Source organism: Gastrolobium bilobum, unplaced genomic scaffold (genome assembly GCF_033153095.1).
Source record: "Gastrolobium bilobum isolate Gb01-03AN ecotype WA unplaced genomic scaffold, APGP_CSIRO_Gbil_v1 utg12170, whole genome shotgun sequence".
NCBI lineage: Eukaryota > Viridiplantae > Streptophyta > Magnoliopsida > Fabales > Fabaceae > Gastrolobium > Gastrolobium bilobum.
Window position 1 is genome coordinate 185,979 of NW_026898901.1, and position 11,977 is coordinate 197,955.

Genomic DNA, 11,977 nt, shown 5'->3' on the forward strand with positions numbered 1-11,977 from the left:
TTTTAATAGTGTCACAATTGAAAATGATTCACATTTATGTAATTTTCTCATTTTAATTCTAAGGGTAAATAAGTAGTTTTCAATATTTCTCCCCTCAAACCTCCCAAATTGGGAGAACTTTAATTTTAAGGTTAAGAAGAGTTTTAAAATTTAGAAGACCCCCAATTCTCTTCCTCCATTTTTTTTAACTCAGAAACAAAAAAATGAATTAATAAAACCCCCTTTTTTTTTTCAGACTAACTCACAAAGAAAGCCATTGCTACAGAACTCGCAATTTGCGTTCTCATGTTCACACCCTTAACATTGCATGCTCCGTTGCTTCTCTGTCTTATTTTTAAGAGGAGACCTCCTGGCTTTACGAGGTTCTTCACTCCCAGACGATATCCTTCATGCTTTCAGTTTCTTACCAACATATCTCTACTTCTTTCATTCCACTAACAAGACAGTTCGAAACGAGCAACGAGACATTAATCAAATTGTAGTAGGCCCAACTTTATATTATAAAAAGAGTAGTCCACTTTTCTATGCTGATCGCTCATCCACTCACAAGGCCACACGGAATAATTTTTATCCTCACATATGCATGGTGGTTGGGTCATATGGTTGGTTGGGATCAATGGGCAACATGACTATTTTTAATTGATGGTCAGCATGACTATTTGGTAACTATTTGTCTCCTACTGGGAGCATCAACAAGTCAACCGATCGGAACTTCGACACATTTACAAGCCAAAAATAGAATATTCTTCGACACATTTACAAGCCAAAAATAGAATATTCTCTTGAAGCATTGAATTTTGCCAACCGGATAATTCCTATTTGAAGAAAGCAAAACAAATAAGATGTGAAGACCGAAGGGCGATATATTACCAATCGGTTATATCATTGTATCTTATCTTTAATTTTATACAATATGGATGGGGCTTAAGTTCTCGTACACATTGGCACCCTGACTTCGCAGACTACCAAGCGGCAGAGGCTGGAGGTTTCTACTTTGGCTAGCCCCCTTTAAGCCCGGCAAGAAGGGGCCCATCTTAATAGGACAACATGTCTTTCCATATCCCTGCATTGTGCCCATAATAAACTGACAGTAGAGTAACATGTCTTGTTTCAATGACAAGACATGGCTAGGTAGTATGACTCTCCATTCTCTCTTCTAAGGAGGAGGAGATCTCTCTAAATACCCCCTTCTCCTATTGAAGAGAGATCTTATCTTTTATTTTATGAGTTATTACTTGTTCCTACCATATTCCCCTTCCTCATTTTATATATAGCACTTGGGAAGCTCTAATAGTGTTTTGATCTTCACCATTGCTACCATGAGTACTCCTAGATCAACATATTATACCTCTTGAAGAAAACATATATGGGTCTACACAAACATTAAACAGCTCAAATTCCAACCATGAGTTACCAACTTCCTTAAATAAAGAAGTAATGGGAAATTACCGAACTCGATCGTATTTGTTTTCGTTGAACAATAATCGTTAAGAATATAAAATATTTAAATTTAGAATATTTAATAAAATATAAAAAATTTAGGCTTAAAAATATAAACAGAAATTTTTCTATAATGTTTTACAACGAATTTGCAACCAAATCCAGGTAAAAGCAAAAACAATATCGTACTAATAACGATATTGTTATTACTATTATTATCACCACAAACACGGTATACATCACTTCAATTCACAAATTGTATTATTATATATCTGGTTATCCCTATCAATTTTTTTTTTTTAAATATCAAATCAATATTCCAAACTAGTAAAGCAAAAGTAAAAGTGATGCAGTGACGGTAATTACATGTTTGGTCTAAAACAAAACGGTATCACATTTACAAAATGACGGGAAAATCTTCGGTGCTATTCGATGCACTAAAGTTAAGTGCATCGATAGTTTATTTATTTTAGAATACGTAAATTGATTCTAAGCAAATTTTTAGATATTCGGGACGTATCTTAATATAAATAAATTACAATCGTACTGAACTCAAGTTCTCTTCAATATGAGACATACAAGGTCCAAGAATACGAGGGAAAAAGAAAAGCAGTCGAGAACACCTGCTTAAAGCTTATTATATTCTTCAAGAGAGAAACCAAGCAACCATATCTATCTCTCCCAATTTGTTGCAATCGCTTTCCCAATCATCGTCTTTCCAAAGCCAAGTCAGCAGGTTTTCTTTGTGTTCCCAATTAGAAGATTCGGACTCATTAGAATGAATATCACTAAACTCTATTAAGCTCTCCCAATCCCAGTTATCATCCAAACCCAATCCTTTCGGAGAATTACAAGAATAGCATACTCCTCCACTTTCCCCATTCGAGCTTGGGTCCTCCCTCGTTCCCATTTTGTCATGACTCGCATTCCGTCTTTCGTTTTCATCACCAACACTCGCCCTCACATCATTGCTTTCCCTTTCTCTCTCTTCACTTAAGGTCAAAACCCCACTTGCACCCATCATTTCATTAAAACTCAACGCCCCACCACCGTCATTAATGCCTTCGACTTCACACAGTCCTAAGATGTCGTCATCAACGCCAAGACACTTGTCAAATTCCATCAAATTCCCTTCATGAGTTTCTTCATAGGAACTTGGCTCATCAATGAGCTCTACTTTCTCGTCAACTACTTGAGGTTCCAAGACCATGAAATCCACGATGGCGCTAGACAAACCCTCACTCTCTAGGGACGGTGTGGGTGGCAATAGAACTGCAGCTTCACTTTTCTGTTGAGTGAAACTTTGTTTAGGCCTTTGGGTGTAGCTGTTGTTCTTCTTCATGGCCCGACGACTAGTTCTGCCACCTTTCCTCTTAGCCTTAGGTGGAAACGGAATATCTACTTTGGGTGTATCCATAACTCCTTGCACTTGTAAGGTGTTGTCTGTAGTAACTGTCCTCGCGAAACTGTAAATTTTCCTGCTAAGGTGAGAATTCCAGTAGTTTTTTATCTCGTTGTCCGTTCTTCCTGGCAAGTGACTTGCTATCAAGGACCACCTATAATCAGCAAAGTCAGAAACTTTATCATTCATTTCACTCTGCTATTTTATTATTAAATAGAAAGTGAGATTAAACTACTTTAAAAAATTAACATAAAATTTACTCCATATTGAAAAATAAATAAAACAGGAGGAAAGTAAAAAGATATATTTAAAGACAATAATTTTTTCATGTTATTTGAAATAATATTTTCTCGTGTAAAGATAACTAAAAAAAGAAAGAAAGAAAAAACTGACTCGAATTTTAATAAATATGTAAGATGAGATAACATTTCTCATCATAAACATTTCCCTATGTTTAATAATAGCATTCTACTATATCAGTCGCGCACCCAGGATAAAAATTTTATGTTCGAACATTTAGTGGCAGGGGTTCGGGAGCAGCGGCCCCGAATTTTTTTTTTGTAAAGAAAGTTTAAATCAACGCTTGAACTCGCTCATAATCTAGTTGCTTTCATAACAAGCTGCAGACAATAGTTTGACCAATTATATCCCCCATAAATCTTACCAATCCTCCAAAACAAACATGAGAATATACTCCAGTACATCCATACATCACCATTCTATTTTATAGTGTTGAATAAAAAAATCAACACTACCTATACAGAAGGCAAGCAAAATCACAATGAAGGCCTCGTCTCTAGATATTAACTTATTTGAGAATGTCAGACCTATAATCAATCCTCTCATTTTATAAAAAGGAAAAAGGAAACAAAGGATGAAGAGAGCATGAAAATAGATACGCGACAGGGGAAGAAGAATAAGTTTTCTCTCTAATCAATTTTCGTTGCTACGTTGTTTTTATCATCTCCGTACGATGCTACGTTGCTAACTAATATAAGAATAAATATCATTTTTGGTCCCTAACAAAAAATTCGGTCCTCATTTTAGTCTATTATAAAAAAAAATTAGCCATCTGGTCCCAATGAAATTCAAAGTGGACCCATTTTGGTTTTTTTGAGGGACTAATGTAGGTCTTTTTGAATGTGTAAGGGACCACAATTTTAACTAAATTGATCCACTTCAAATTTTTTAGGGACTTCGAGACTAATTTTTTTTTTTAAGAGACTAAAATGGGGACCATGTTTTTGTTAGGGACCTAAAAGGATATTTACTCCTAATATATATATTGAACCAAGAGACAAATAAGAACCTGCAACCAAAAAAAAAGAAAAAATAGTTGAAATGAAAATTTTTATGACCGCACTTGCGGGCATTTGCCAGCAAGTGGGTCCGCCAGTGTACTGTATTACTATATTTAGAGTGCGTGCAAAACACCGACATATGTGGATGATTTTTTTACCTAAAAGGAAGAAAAGGACCTTAGCATCAATATTGTCAAACTCGAGTTTCTACGTAGAAATAGAAAGGGGTGGTAGAAACGACACGAAACATAAAGTTTCTACTTTCTAATACTTAAGGTTAAGGTCAAGATACAAAATTATATATATACATGTAAATAAATATTACCTAATGAACATATGTGTGTTGAGCCACTTATCTATTTAAAAAGAAAAATTATTTTTGATAACCAAGTATTAAAATTACAAACAGTGATAACTAACAAGTAATAGATAACCAATCTGCTCTAACTACACAGATTTTGGGTCATCGCTCATCAGGATATAATTGCATTTTTTCAATGCACACAATGATCCAAAAACACAAAACGATTCTCGTAGCATAACTTATAATAGAATTGCAGCTGTATAAGACATAATTATAAAAAATATATATCCAAACAAAAAGATATCAAGATAATCAACATATGATTTGAGGAAAACAAAAATTGGTTTTTTTTTTAAAAAAAAATAATTCATTTTAAGTAAAAACGATCAAAATAGTAAAAACGTAAATTTTTATCGCTTTTACATTTCTATGCGGCGTTTTTTTCAATTTTTACCAAGGATCATTTTTACTTGTGTTTTAATACACACCATTCTAGTAAAAACGTAAATTTTTACGTTTTTACAGTAATTTTTGATAATAATACTTAACACTATTCATTCTCTTTTATGCTTCCTCCCGGAGCGGGGGAGTTTTAAATTAGAGTAAATACATTTTTTGGTCCTCAGCAAATTTCACGATGCCCCTTTTAGTCCCTAGCAAATAAAAAGGCCCATCGTGGTCCCTAAAAAATTCAAAATGGACCCATTTAGTTGAAATCGTGGTCCCTCACAAATTCAAAAAAGACCCATATTAGTCTTCAAAAGGACTAAAATAGGTTCATTTTAAATTTTTTAGAGACCACGATGGACCTTTTTATTTGCTAGGGACTAAAACGAACCTCATAAAATCTGCTGACGACCAAAAAAATATTTACTCTTTAAATTAAAAAGGTTATAGCCGTCGTATTCAATTGTTTCGGGAGTCCGCAAATGTTATAGAAATTTTTTGTGTTATCAGTAACAGAATTATCTATTTTTATTTTGGCAAAAAGTTTTGTGATTTTAAAGAAGGATAAAGGATTTTTTCAGTCAAAGATAAATTATCTTCGGTAAGCTTAAAACGATGTTGTTTTAGAGCAAAAATTATTGTATTTTTGTAATTCTAATTTATTGCAGGGTTATATTAGTCTTTATCATTATAATTTTTAATCTTACAACCCAAAATGACGTCATTTTAGACGCACTGGAGATAAATTTATCTCCAGTGACTGGAGAAATACTTTTTCCTTTAAAGAATACAAAATTATGTCTTTTTAGACGTTATAAAGATGGGGAAAATGTGTATCATTTTAAAGGATATAAAATTGTATCATTTTAAGTGAGAGAGAGATAAATAAAGGAGGAGAGTGTGAATAAAAAAATATAAAGATGTGACACAAATTGTCATTTAAAAGGACAAATATTTTTCTCTATAATTATATATTATGGATAATATATAATTATAATATTAAAATTATATTTTTTTTATTGCTTTTGAAAAAAAGAGAAAAAAATACAACTTTAATATTATAATTATATACTACTTATAATACATAATTATAATTATTAGAAGGATATAACAATGTATTACATACATTAAGCCCTTTCATTTTATATCATTTAATATTTATCGATGTCAGGTACGTGAATAATTTCCGTGTCTCATTTCTAATTCAATTATATTAATGACATAATTAAAATAGCACATATTTATTAGTCATTGATAGATATAACACTTAAGAATTTGTTGTGTAACTGTTGTAATTTGAAGTGCTGTCGGTATTTTATTCGCTCTGGAACACATAAAAGCAAGAAAGAGAGAAGAGAAAATGAGAGAGAGAAAAGGAGGAAATGAGTTGGCGGCAGAAATCAATTTTTTCGGCTTTTGAAGAAAAATGTTTTTTCCATAAATTAATTGATTACTGATACATTATTTTAAAATTAAAAATTACATAAATACTTGTGTCAACTAAATATCTTATTTAAAATGTTGAAGTAACAACTCATATTTATTAATATAAGATATACAAATTATATGAACTAGGTTCATGTAAAATATTTGACATTTTAAGAAAGAATAATATTATGATTTCGTAAATTCATAATTGTGCATATATATATATATATATATATATATATATATATATATAGTTTACATTTCTGCGGCGGCTATACGTGCAACAATCAAATACTTGTCATATATATACGTGATAGCATTAAATGTGAGGAATCATAACCTTACACATGTCGTTGTTGTACGTAAAGCGGCTGCAGAAATAACTTTACCTATATATATATATATGTGTGTGACAATTTTTTTATATCGGTGTAAGAATAAAAAATCTTACACTGAATTTTGATCATTAATTTACTTGCATCTACTCCACTATTTAATAAATCAGAACTATTAGATATAAATATGATCAATGATCAAATTGATAGTATAACTTACATTGATGTAAAATGATCTGAAACTATGTATATATATATATATATATTAAAATAATTAAGTAAAGACAGAAGTTGTTGATAGAGGTATCGATCTCTATTATTACAGATAGAGACACCAGCCGAGCTTAGTTGGCAAGAAGATGACTGAGGTTTTCTGTTTTTTTTTTTTTTTTTCGGTGCAAAGGTTTTCTATTTTTTAACACAGTGACTTGTGATATATTTACAGAAGTAAATAAACTGAATTGCGCGCAGTACTTAATTCGAATGAAAATTAAACTTTTAAAAAGAAGTTGCTGAGTACTACGAAACATAGTCCATTTGGTCACTTTTCTTACCAGTTTCTTGAATGTGATCCAATAAATAGAAGAGGTTTTAAATAATTTATATTTCTTTTTGTGATATATTCAATATTAACCTGTTGCCAAAGGAAGCGTGTAGCTTTACGATGGTATAATCCTCTTTAGCAGAAATGTTCCCTCGTTTGATGTCATCCCTCAAATAGTTAATCCATCTCAGCCTGCAACTCTTTCCACACCTTAATAATCCTTCCAAACCCCAAAAAGCAAGTCAGAAAGAAGCCAATTAATAACACAAATTACTTCCTCAACAATATCCATATATAGTACATAGCAACATAATTTATAGTTTGAAAGCTCTTAACTCAAAACATACAATAGTCAGAAAAATTTACAATTGATACCCGCATTCTTGGGCAATGACCTCCAGGAACCTTCCCCATTAGCCTGAATGTACTTTGTTAAGATCTCATCCTCCTCTGCAGTCCACCTTCCCTTCCTCAACCCCACTTTGTCACAACAAGGAGCCCTTCCCATATTTAAACTATGTTTTATGCTGCAAATAAGAAATGCACAAATTAAATTGTTAAAAAACAAAACAAAACAAAACAAAAAACACAAAAACAAACTAGATATAGCTAGTGTTTGAGATGGCTACCCGAGTCACTATTGACCATTGGAGAAGGGCGTGTGCATGGTTGGGTGTGCTGGTGCTTTCGCTGGCTGAAGTGTAAAAAGGCTTAGAGAAGTGGAAGTGCTTTATAGAAACAACAAAAGTGATGTGGGGCTAGTGATTTAGACTAATCTGTGGTGGCAGATTGTTCCACGTTGGCATGGTATGAAATATAATTCTACAAGCGTGGCTCACCCACCGTGGAGAAAAAATCTTCAATGAAGCGGATGTATGGCACGTACATCCCACCAAAAAATGAAACTATTTAGGACTTGGATGGTAACTAAATCAAAAGCTGGATTTAAATGGAAATTTATTTTTCCACTTTTATACTTGTGATGGGGCTTCCATCTCCCACGTTGATGCCCCAAGTTACGAACTGTTCATTCTTTCCATCACGCGCAGAAATTCTTAATTGCTCGCTAGAAATCTCTCTTTGATTACATTTAATGTATGCCAATCTATTAATTAATTACATATATAAGTTTTGTCTCTCTCCCCAAAAGAAATTTCTATTGCTCTAACCGTAGCTGCATTTTTTTTTTCTCGTGTAATTCACATAATATCAATAAGACATATATGATATATTTACTAACCAATCAACAGATGATATATCCCAATATAAAATATTTATTGACACAAAAACGTACTTAATTACCTATTGTTAATTGATTTAATCAGTGTTGTTAAACTTGACCCGGGCATCGACCCGGTCGAGGTACTGGGTCATTAATTGGTCGGACCGGTAGGTCACTGGTCGAACTGGTTGACCCGGATATATACAGATATATAAAAGTATATATAAATATGAACATATAAATTCAATTATATTCTCCATATCTAAAATGAATTAAATAAGATTCACTAAATAAGCTCAAAAATATGAAGCATAAATAAATAAAAATACATATTATTACTATGTCAATTTTAAAATGAGTTTTACATTTTTTTTTATAAGATGAAAAGTTTTGGGTTTTTTTTTAATGCATGACCCGACCGGGTCGCCGGATTTGACTGGGTCAATGCATGACCGGTCCAATGCTTGACCCGAACCGGTCTGATGATCGATTCGTCGGATTTCGGGTCGGGTCGAATTTTACAACAATGAATTTAATACAAACAATATATGTAAGTCGATTATATACAAGAATTCTCCATCAATTATAATATCATTTATATATTTCAATTTTTTTTCTATTCTTTTTCTTTTTCGACATCAAGCTACCATCTGAATGTACATGAATTGAGTTTATGTAAGCTGCACATTATCCACATCTAATATAATTCTTTAGGTCCTTTTATATTAATATTAGTACTTAATTTTCATTTTTTTTTCCATCATTGTTCAAACGTTGTTAAAATATATATTTTTGGTTTATTACATATTATTAACTTTTTATTAGGATAAGTTTAGATTTGAGTAGATTTGAATTTAAATTATTTTGTTCTCAAATGTACATATGTAATTCTAGTTGTCATTTTTATCTCATGTAATTATAGCATTCAATGTATGCCTTAGTTGTCCTTCTTATCTCAAGTAATTCTCATCTCTTGTAACTGGCGTCTATATATGAACATGCTCAAGATAATGCAAATGAGCTTTTGATACTTTCAATTTATTATAATATCAAAGCCTAGATCCAAAAGATCGCTTCATGATAAACACGCATAATGGAAAGCAAAGTTGCAAAAAGCCTCGAGGTGATCAAATCCAATAGAGCATGTGGCAGAGGCAAGTATAACAGCAAGCGATACTTCCAAAATGCAGCACATATAATACAGAGTGATAATGTTCGGGAACAAGAATGCAACAGTGCAACAGTGTAATCTGTGCTTTTACCAGAGATGGTACAAAAACTCTTATCCCTGGTTGAATCATCATCATTAAACCCAGATAAAATCTCTGGTAAGAATTCAAGCTCACACTTATGGCTGGTAGACAGCGATGCTTCACGGCACATGACAAGTAACCTCAAAATTTTGAGTGACATTAAAGCAGTGCAGTCCGAGCTTGTCAAATTGCCCGATGGATGATTTACTTTATTGTCCAACAAGGAACAGTTACACTAATGCCTCAACTAGTCATTACTAATGCCTTATACGTATACCGAATTTGTGTTGCAACCTGCTTTCAGTTACTCAGTTGATTGAGACAAAAAATAAAAGTGTTATCTTTACTGATAATGGATGCATATTGCAAGATCAACTTTCAGGGATGCAGATTGACTTAGGTCGGCAGCAAGCTGGAGTGTATGTCTGTAGCGCAATGCAGGACAACGCACAAAGTGTAGTGCATGTTGTTCGTAGTACATAGTCATTGAAAATATGGCATCAAAGCCTGGGCCATCCTTCTTGTGAAAGTCTGGCTGCCCTTCCTTTTATATCAGTGACTAGTAATAAGAATAAATCTGATATTGTTTGCGATGTGTGCTTCCAAGCAAAACAGACGCGAAGTCCATTTCTCTTGAGCACTCACAAAATTGTAGCATGTTTTGACTTAACTCACATGGATGTTTGTGGGCCTTATAAAACATCATCTCATATTGGTGCACACTACCTGTTGACTATTATTGATTATTGTAGTAGGTCTGTTTGGGTGTTTTTTATGTCAAAAAATGTGAAACTATCAAAAGAGTGCAACAATTTTTTATTATAGTGAAAACACAACTAGGCAAAATAGTTAAAATGGTCAAATCTGATAACAATTTAGAATTTTGTGATCGCAGACTCAGAGTCATATACACAGCCATAGAAACTCTACACCAAACATCTTATGTAGACACCCCTAAGCAAAATGGACATGTAGAGCGTAAACACATGCACATACTCAATGTAGCCAGAGCTCTAAGATTTCAAGCTCATCTTCCTATCATTTTTTTGGGTGAATGCATTCTTGTTGCTGTTCACCTGATCAATCATGCACCTATTCCACTTCTTCAAGGTAAAACTCCATATGAAATGTTGTTTGGCATTGAGCTAACCTATTCTCGTCTACGTGTTTTTGGGTGCCTATGCTATGCACCATGACGACCAAAACCAAGGGATAAGTTTGCTTCTCGTTCACGACGATGTGTGTTTGTTGGGTACCCTTATGCACAGAAGGGTTGGCGTCTCTATGATACTGACACTCATGAAATTTTTGTTTCATGAGACGTGACGTTCTTTGAGCAATGTTTTCCTTATGCTCGGTATCCTAATATGGAGCAGCCCTATAATCACCCAAGCTTTCCACCTTCTTACCCAATGTTCGATGAAGAGATGCCACAAAGTGCCTTGCCCACAAAACCAAGAAACACCAGCGTCCCATTCACCTATACAAATTGCACTGCCTTTGGACAATAGGGGAGCTCTTCTTCGCAACCAACTGCACGTGATGATCACTAAGATGAAATCTAAGCACCGTGTGAGACCGTTGTTGCTCCAAAAAATCTTGAACTTGAATGTTTAGGCCCTGGACAGCGCATTTGTAGACCACCAGCGTATCTGCAAGAGTTCTCATGTAATAATGCGCATACACACATGCTTCCACGTGCTTCTTCCTAAGGCAATCCTTCCTTAGGTACACCCTACCCTATTGCTTATTGTGTTTCTTATTCTAATTTTTTGCTGCAACATCAACGCTTCCTATTTATTGTAAGCTTTGAGACAGAACCCCATTCGTTCAAAGATGCCATGCGGGATGAATAATGGCATGTAGCAATGAAGAAAGAAATTGACAAACTTGAACAAAATCACATGTGGGTTCTCACCACTCTTACTCCGGGGAAAAGAACTATTCCTTGCAAATGGGTGTACTGAATTAAATATAAATCTAATGGTAGTGTGGAACGATTCAAAGCTCACCTAGTTATTGCTGGAAATAATCAAATTGAAGGAGAAGATTTTACTGAAACTTTTGCCCCAGTTGCGAAGATGATCAGTGTACGTACATTCCTTGTCGTTGTTGCAGCAAAGAATTGGGAGCTTCATCAACTAGATGTTAATAATGTTTTTCTTAATGGAGATTTGCACAAAGAAGTCTATATGCGACTACCAGCTGGTTTTTTTGCTTCTTCTTCTCACAGAGTGTGTAGATTACAAAAGTCTTTGTATGGCTCAAGGAAATCTTCACGTAACTGGTTTGCCAAGCTTT

At 33.7% G+C, this 11,977-nt stretch overlaps 1 protein-coding gene across 1 annotated transcript; it reads right to left on the bottom strand.

Moving 5' to 3' along the window:
• Positions 1 to 2,086: 2,086 nt before the first annotated feature.
• On the bottom strand, positions 2,087 to 7,709 carry LOC133285240 (transcription factor MYB111-like). Its single transcript, XM_061482451.1, has 3 exons — positions 7,577 to 7,709; positions 7,292 to 7,421; positions 2,087 to 2,996 (listed from the first exon to the last, which is right to left on the bottom strand). The coding sequence occupies exons 1-3, from the start codon at positions 7,707 to 7,709 to the stop codon at positions 2,087 to 2,089; spliced, it is 1,173 nt and encodes a 390-aa protein (XP_061338435.1).
• Positions 7,710 to 11,977: the final 4,268 nt, after the last annotated feature.

What these genes read in the sequence shown, in the direction of transcription:
- LOC133285240 (XM_061482451.1), bottom strand. Translation starts at nt 7,709, where the DNA reads ATGGGAAGGGCTCCTTGTTGTGACAAAGTGGGGTTGAGGAAGGGAAGG. An exon ending in GTCATTGCCCAAGAATGCGG is followed by an intron (nt 7,422 to 7,576) that starts GTATCAATTGTA and finishes GGGGTTTGGAAG; the next exon opens with GATTATTAAGGTGTGGAAAG. An exon ending in CACGCTTCCTTTGGCAACAG is followed by an intron (nt 2,997 to 7,291) that starts GTTAATATTGAA and finishes TGCTGATTATAG; the next exon opens with GTGGTCCTTGATAGCAAGTC.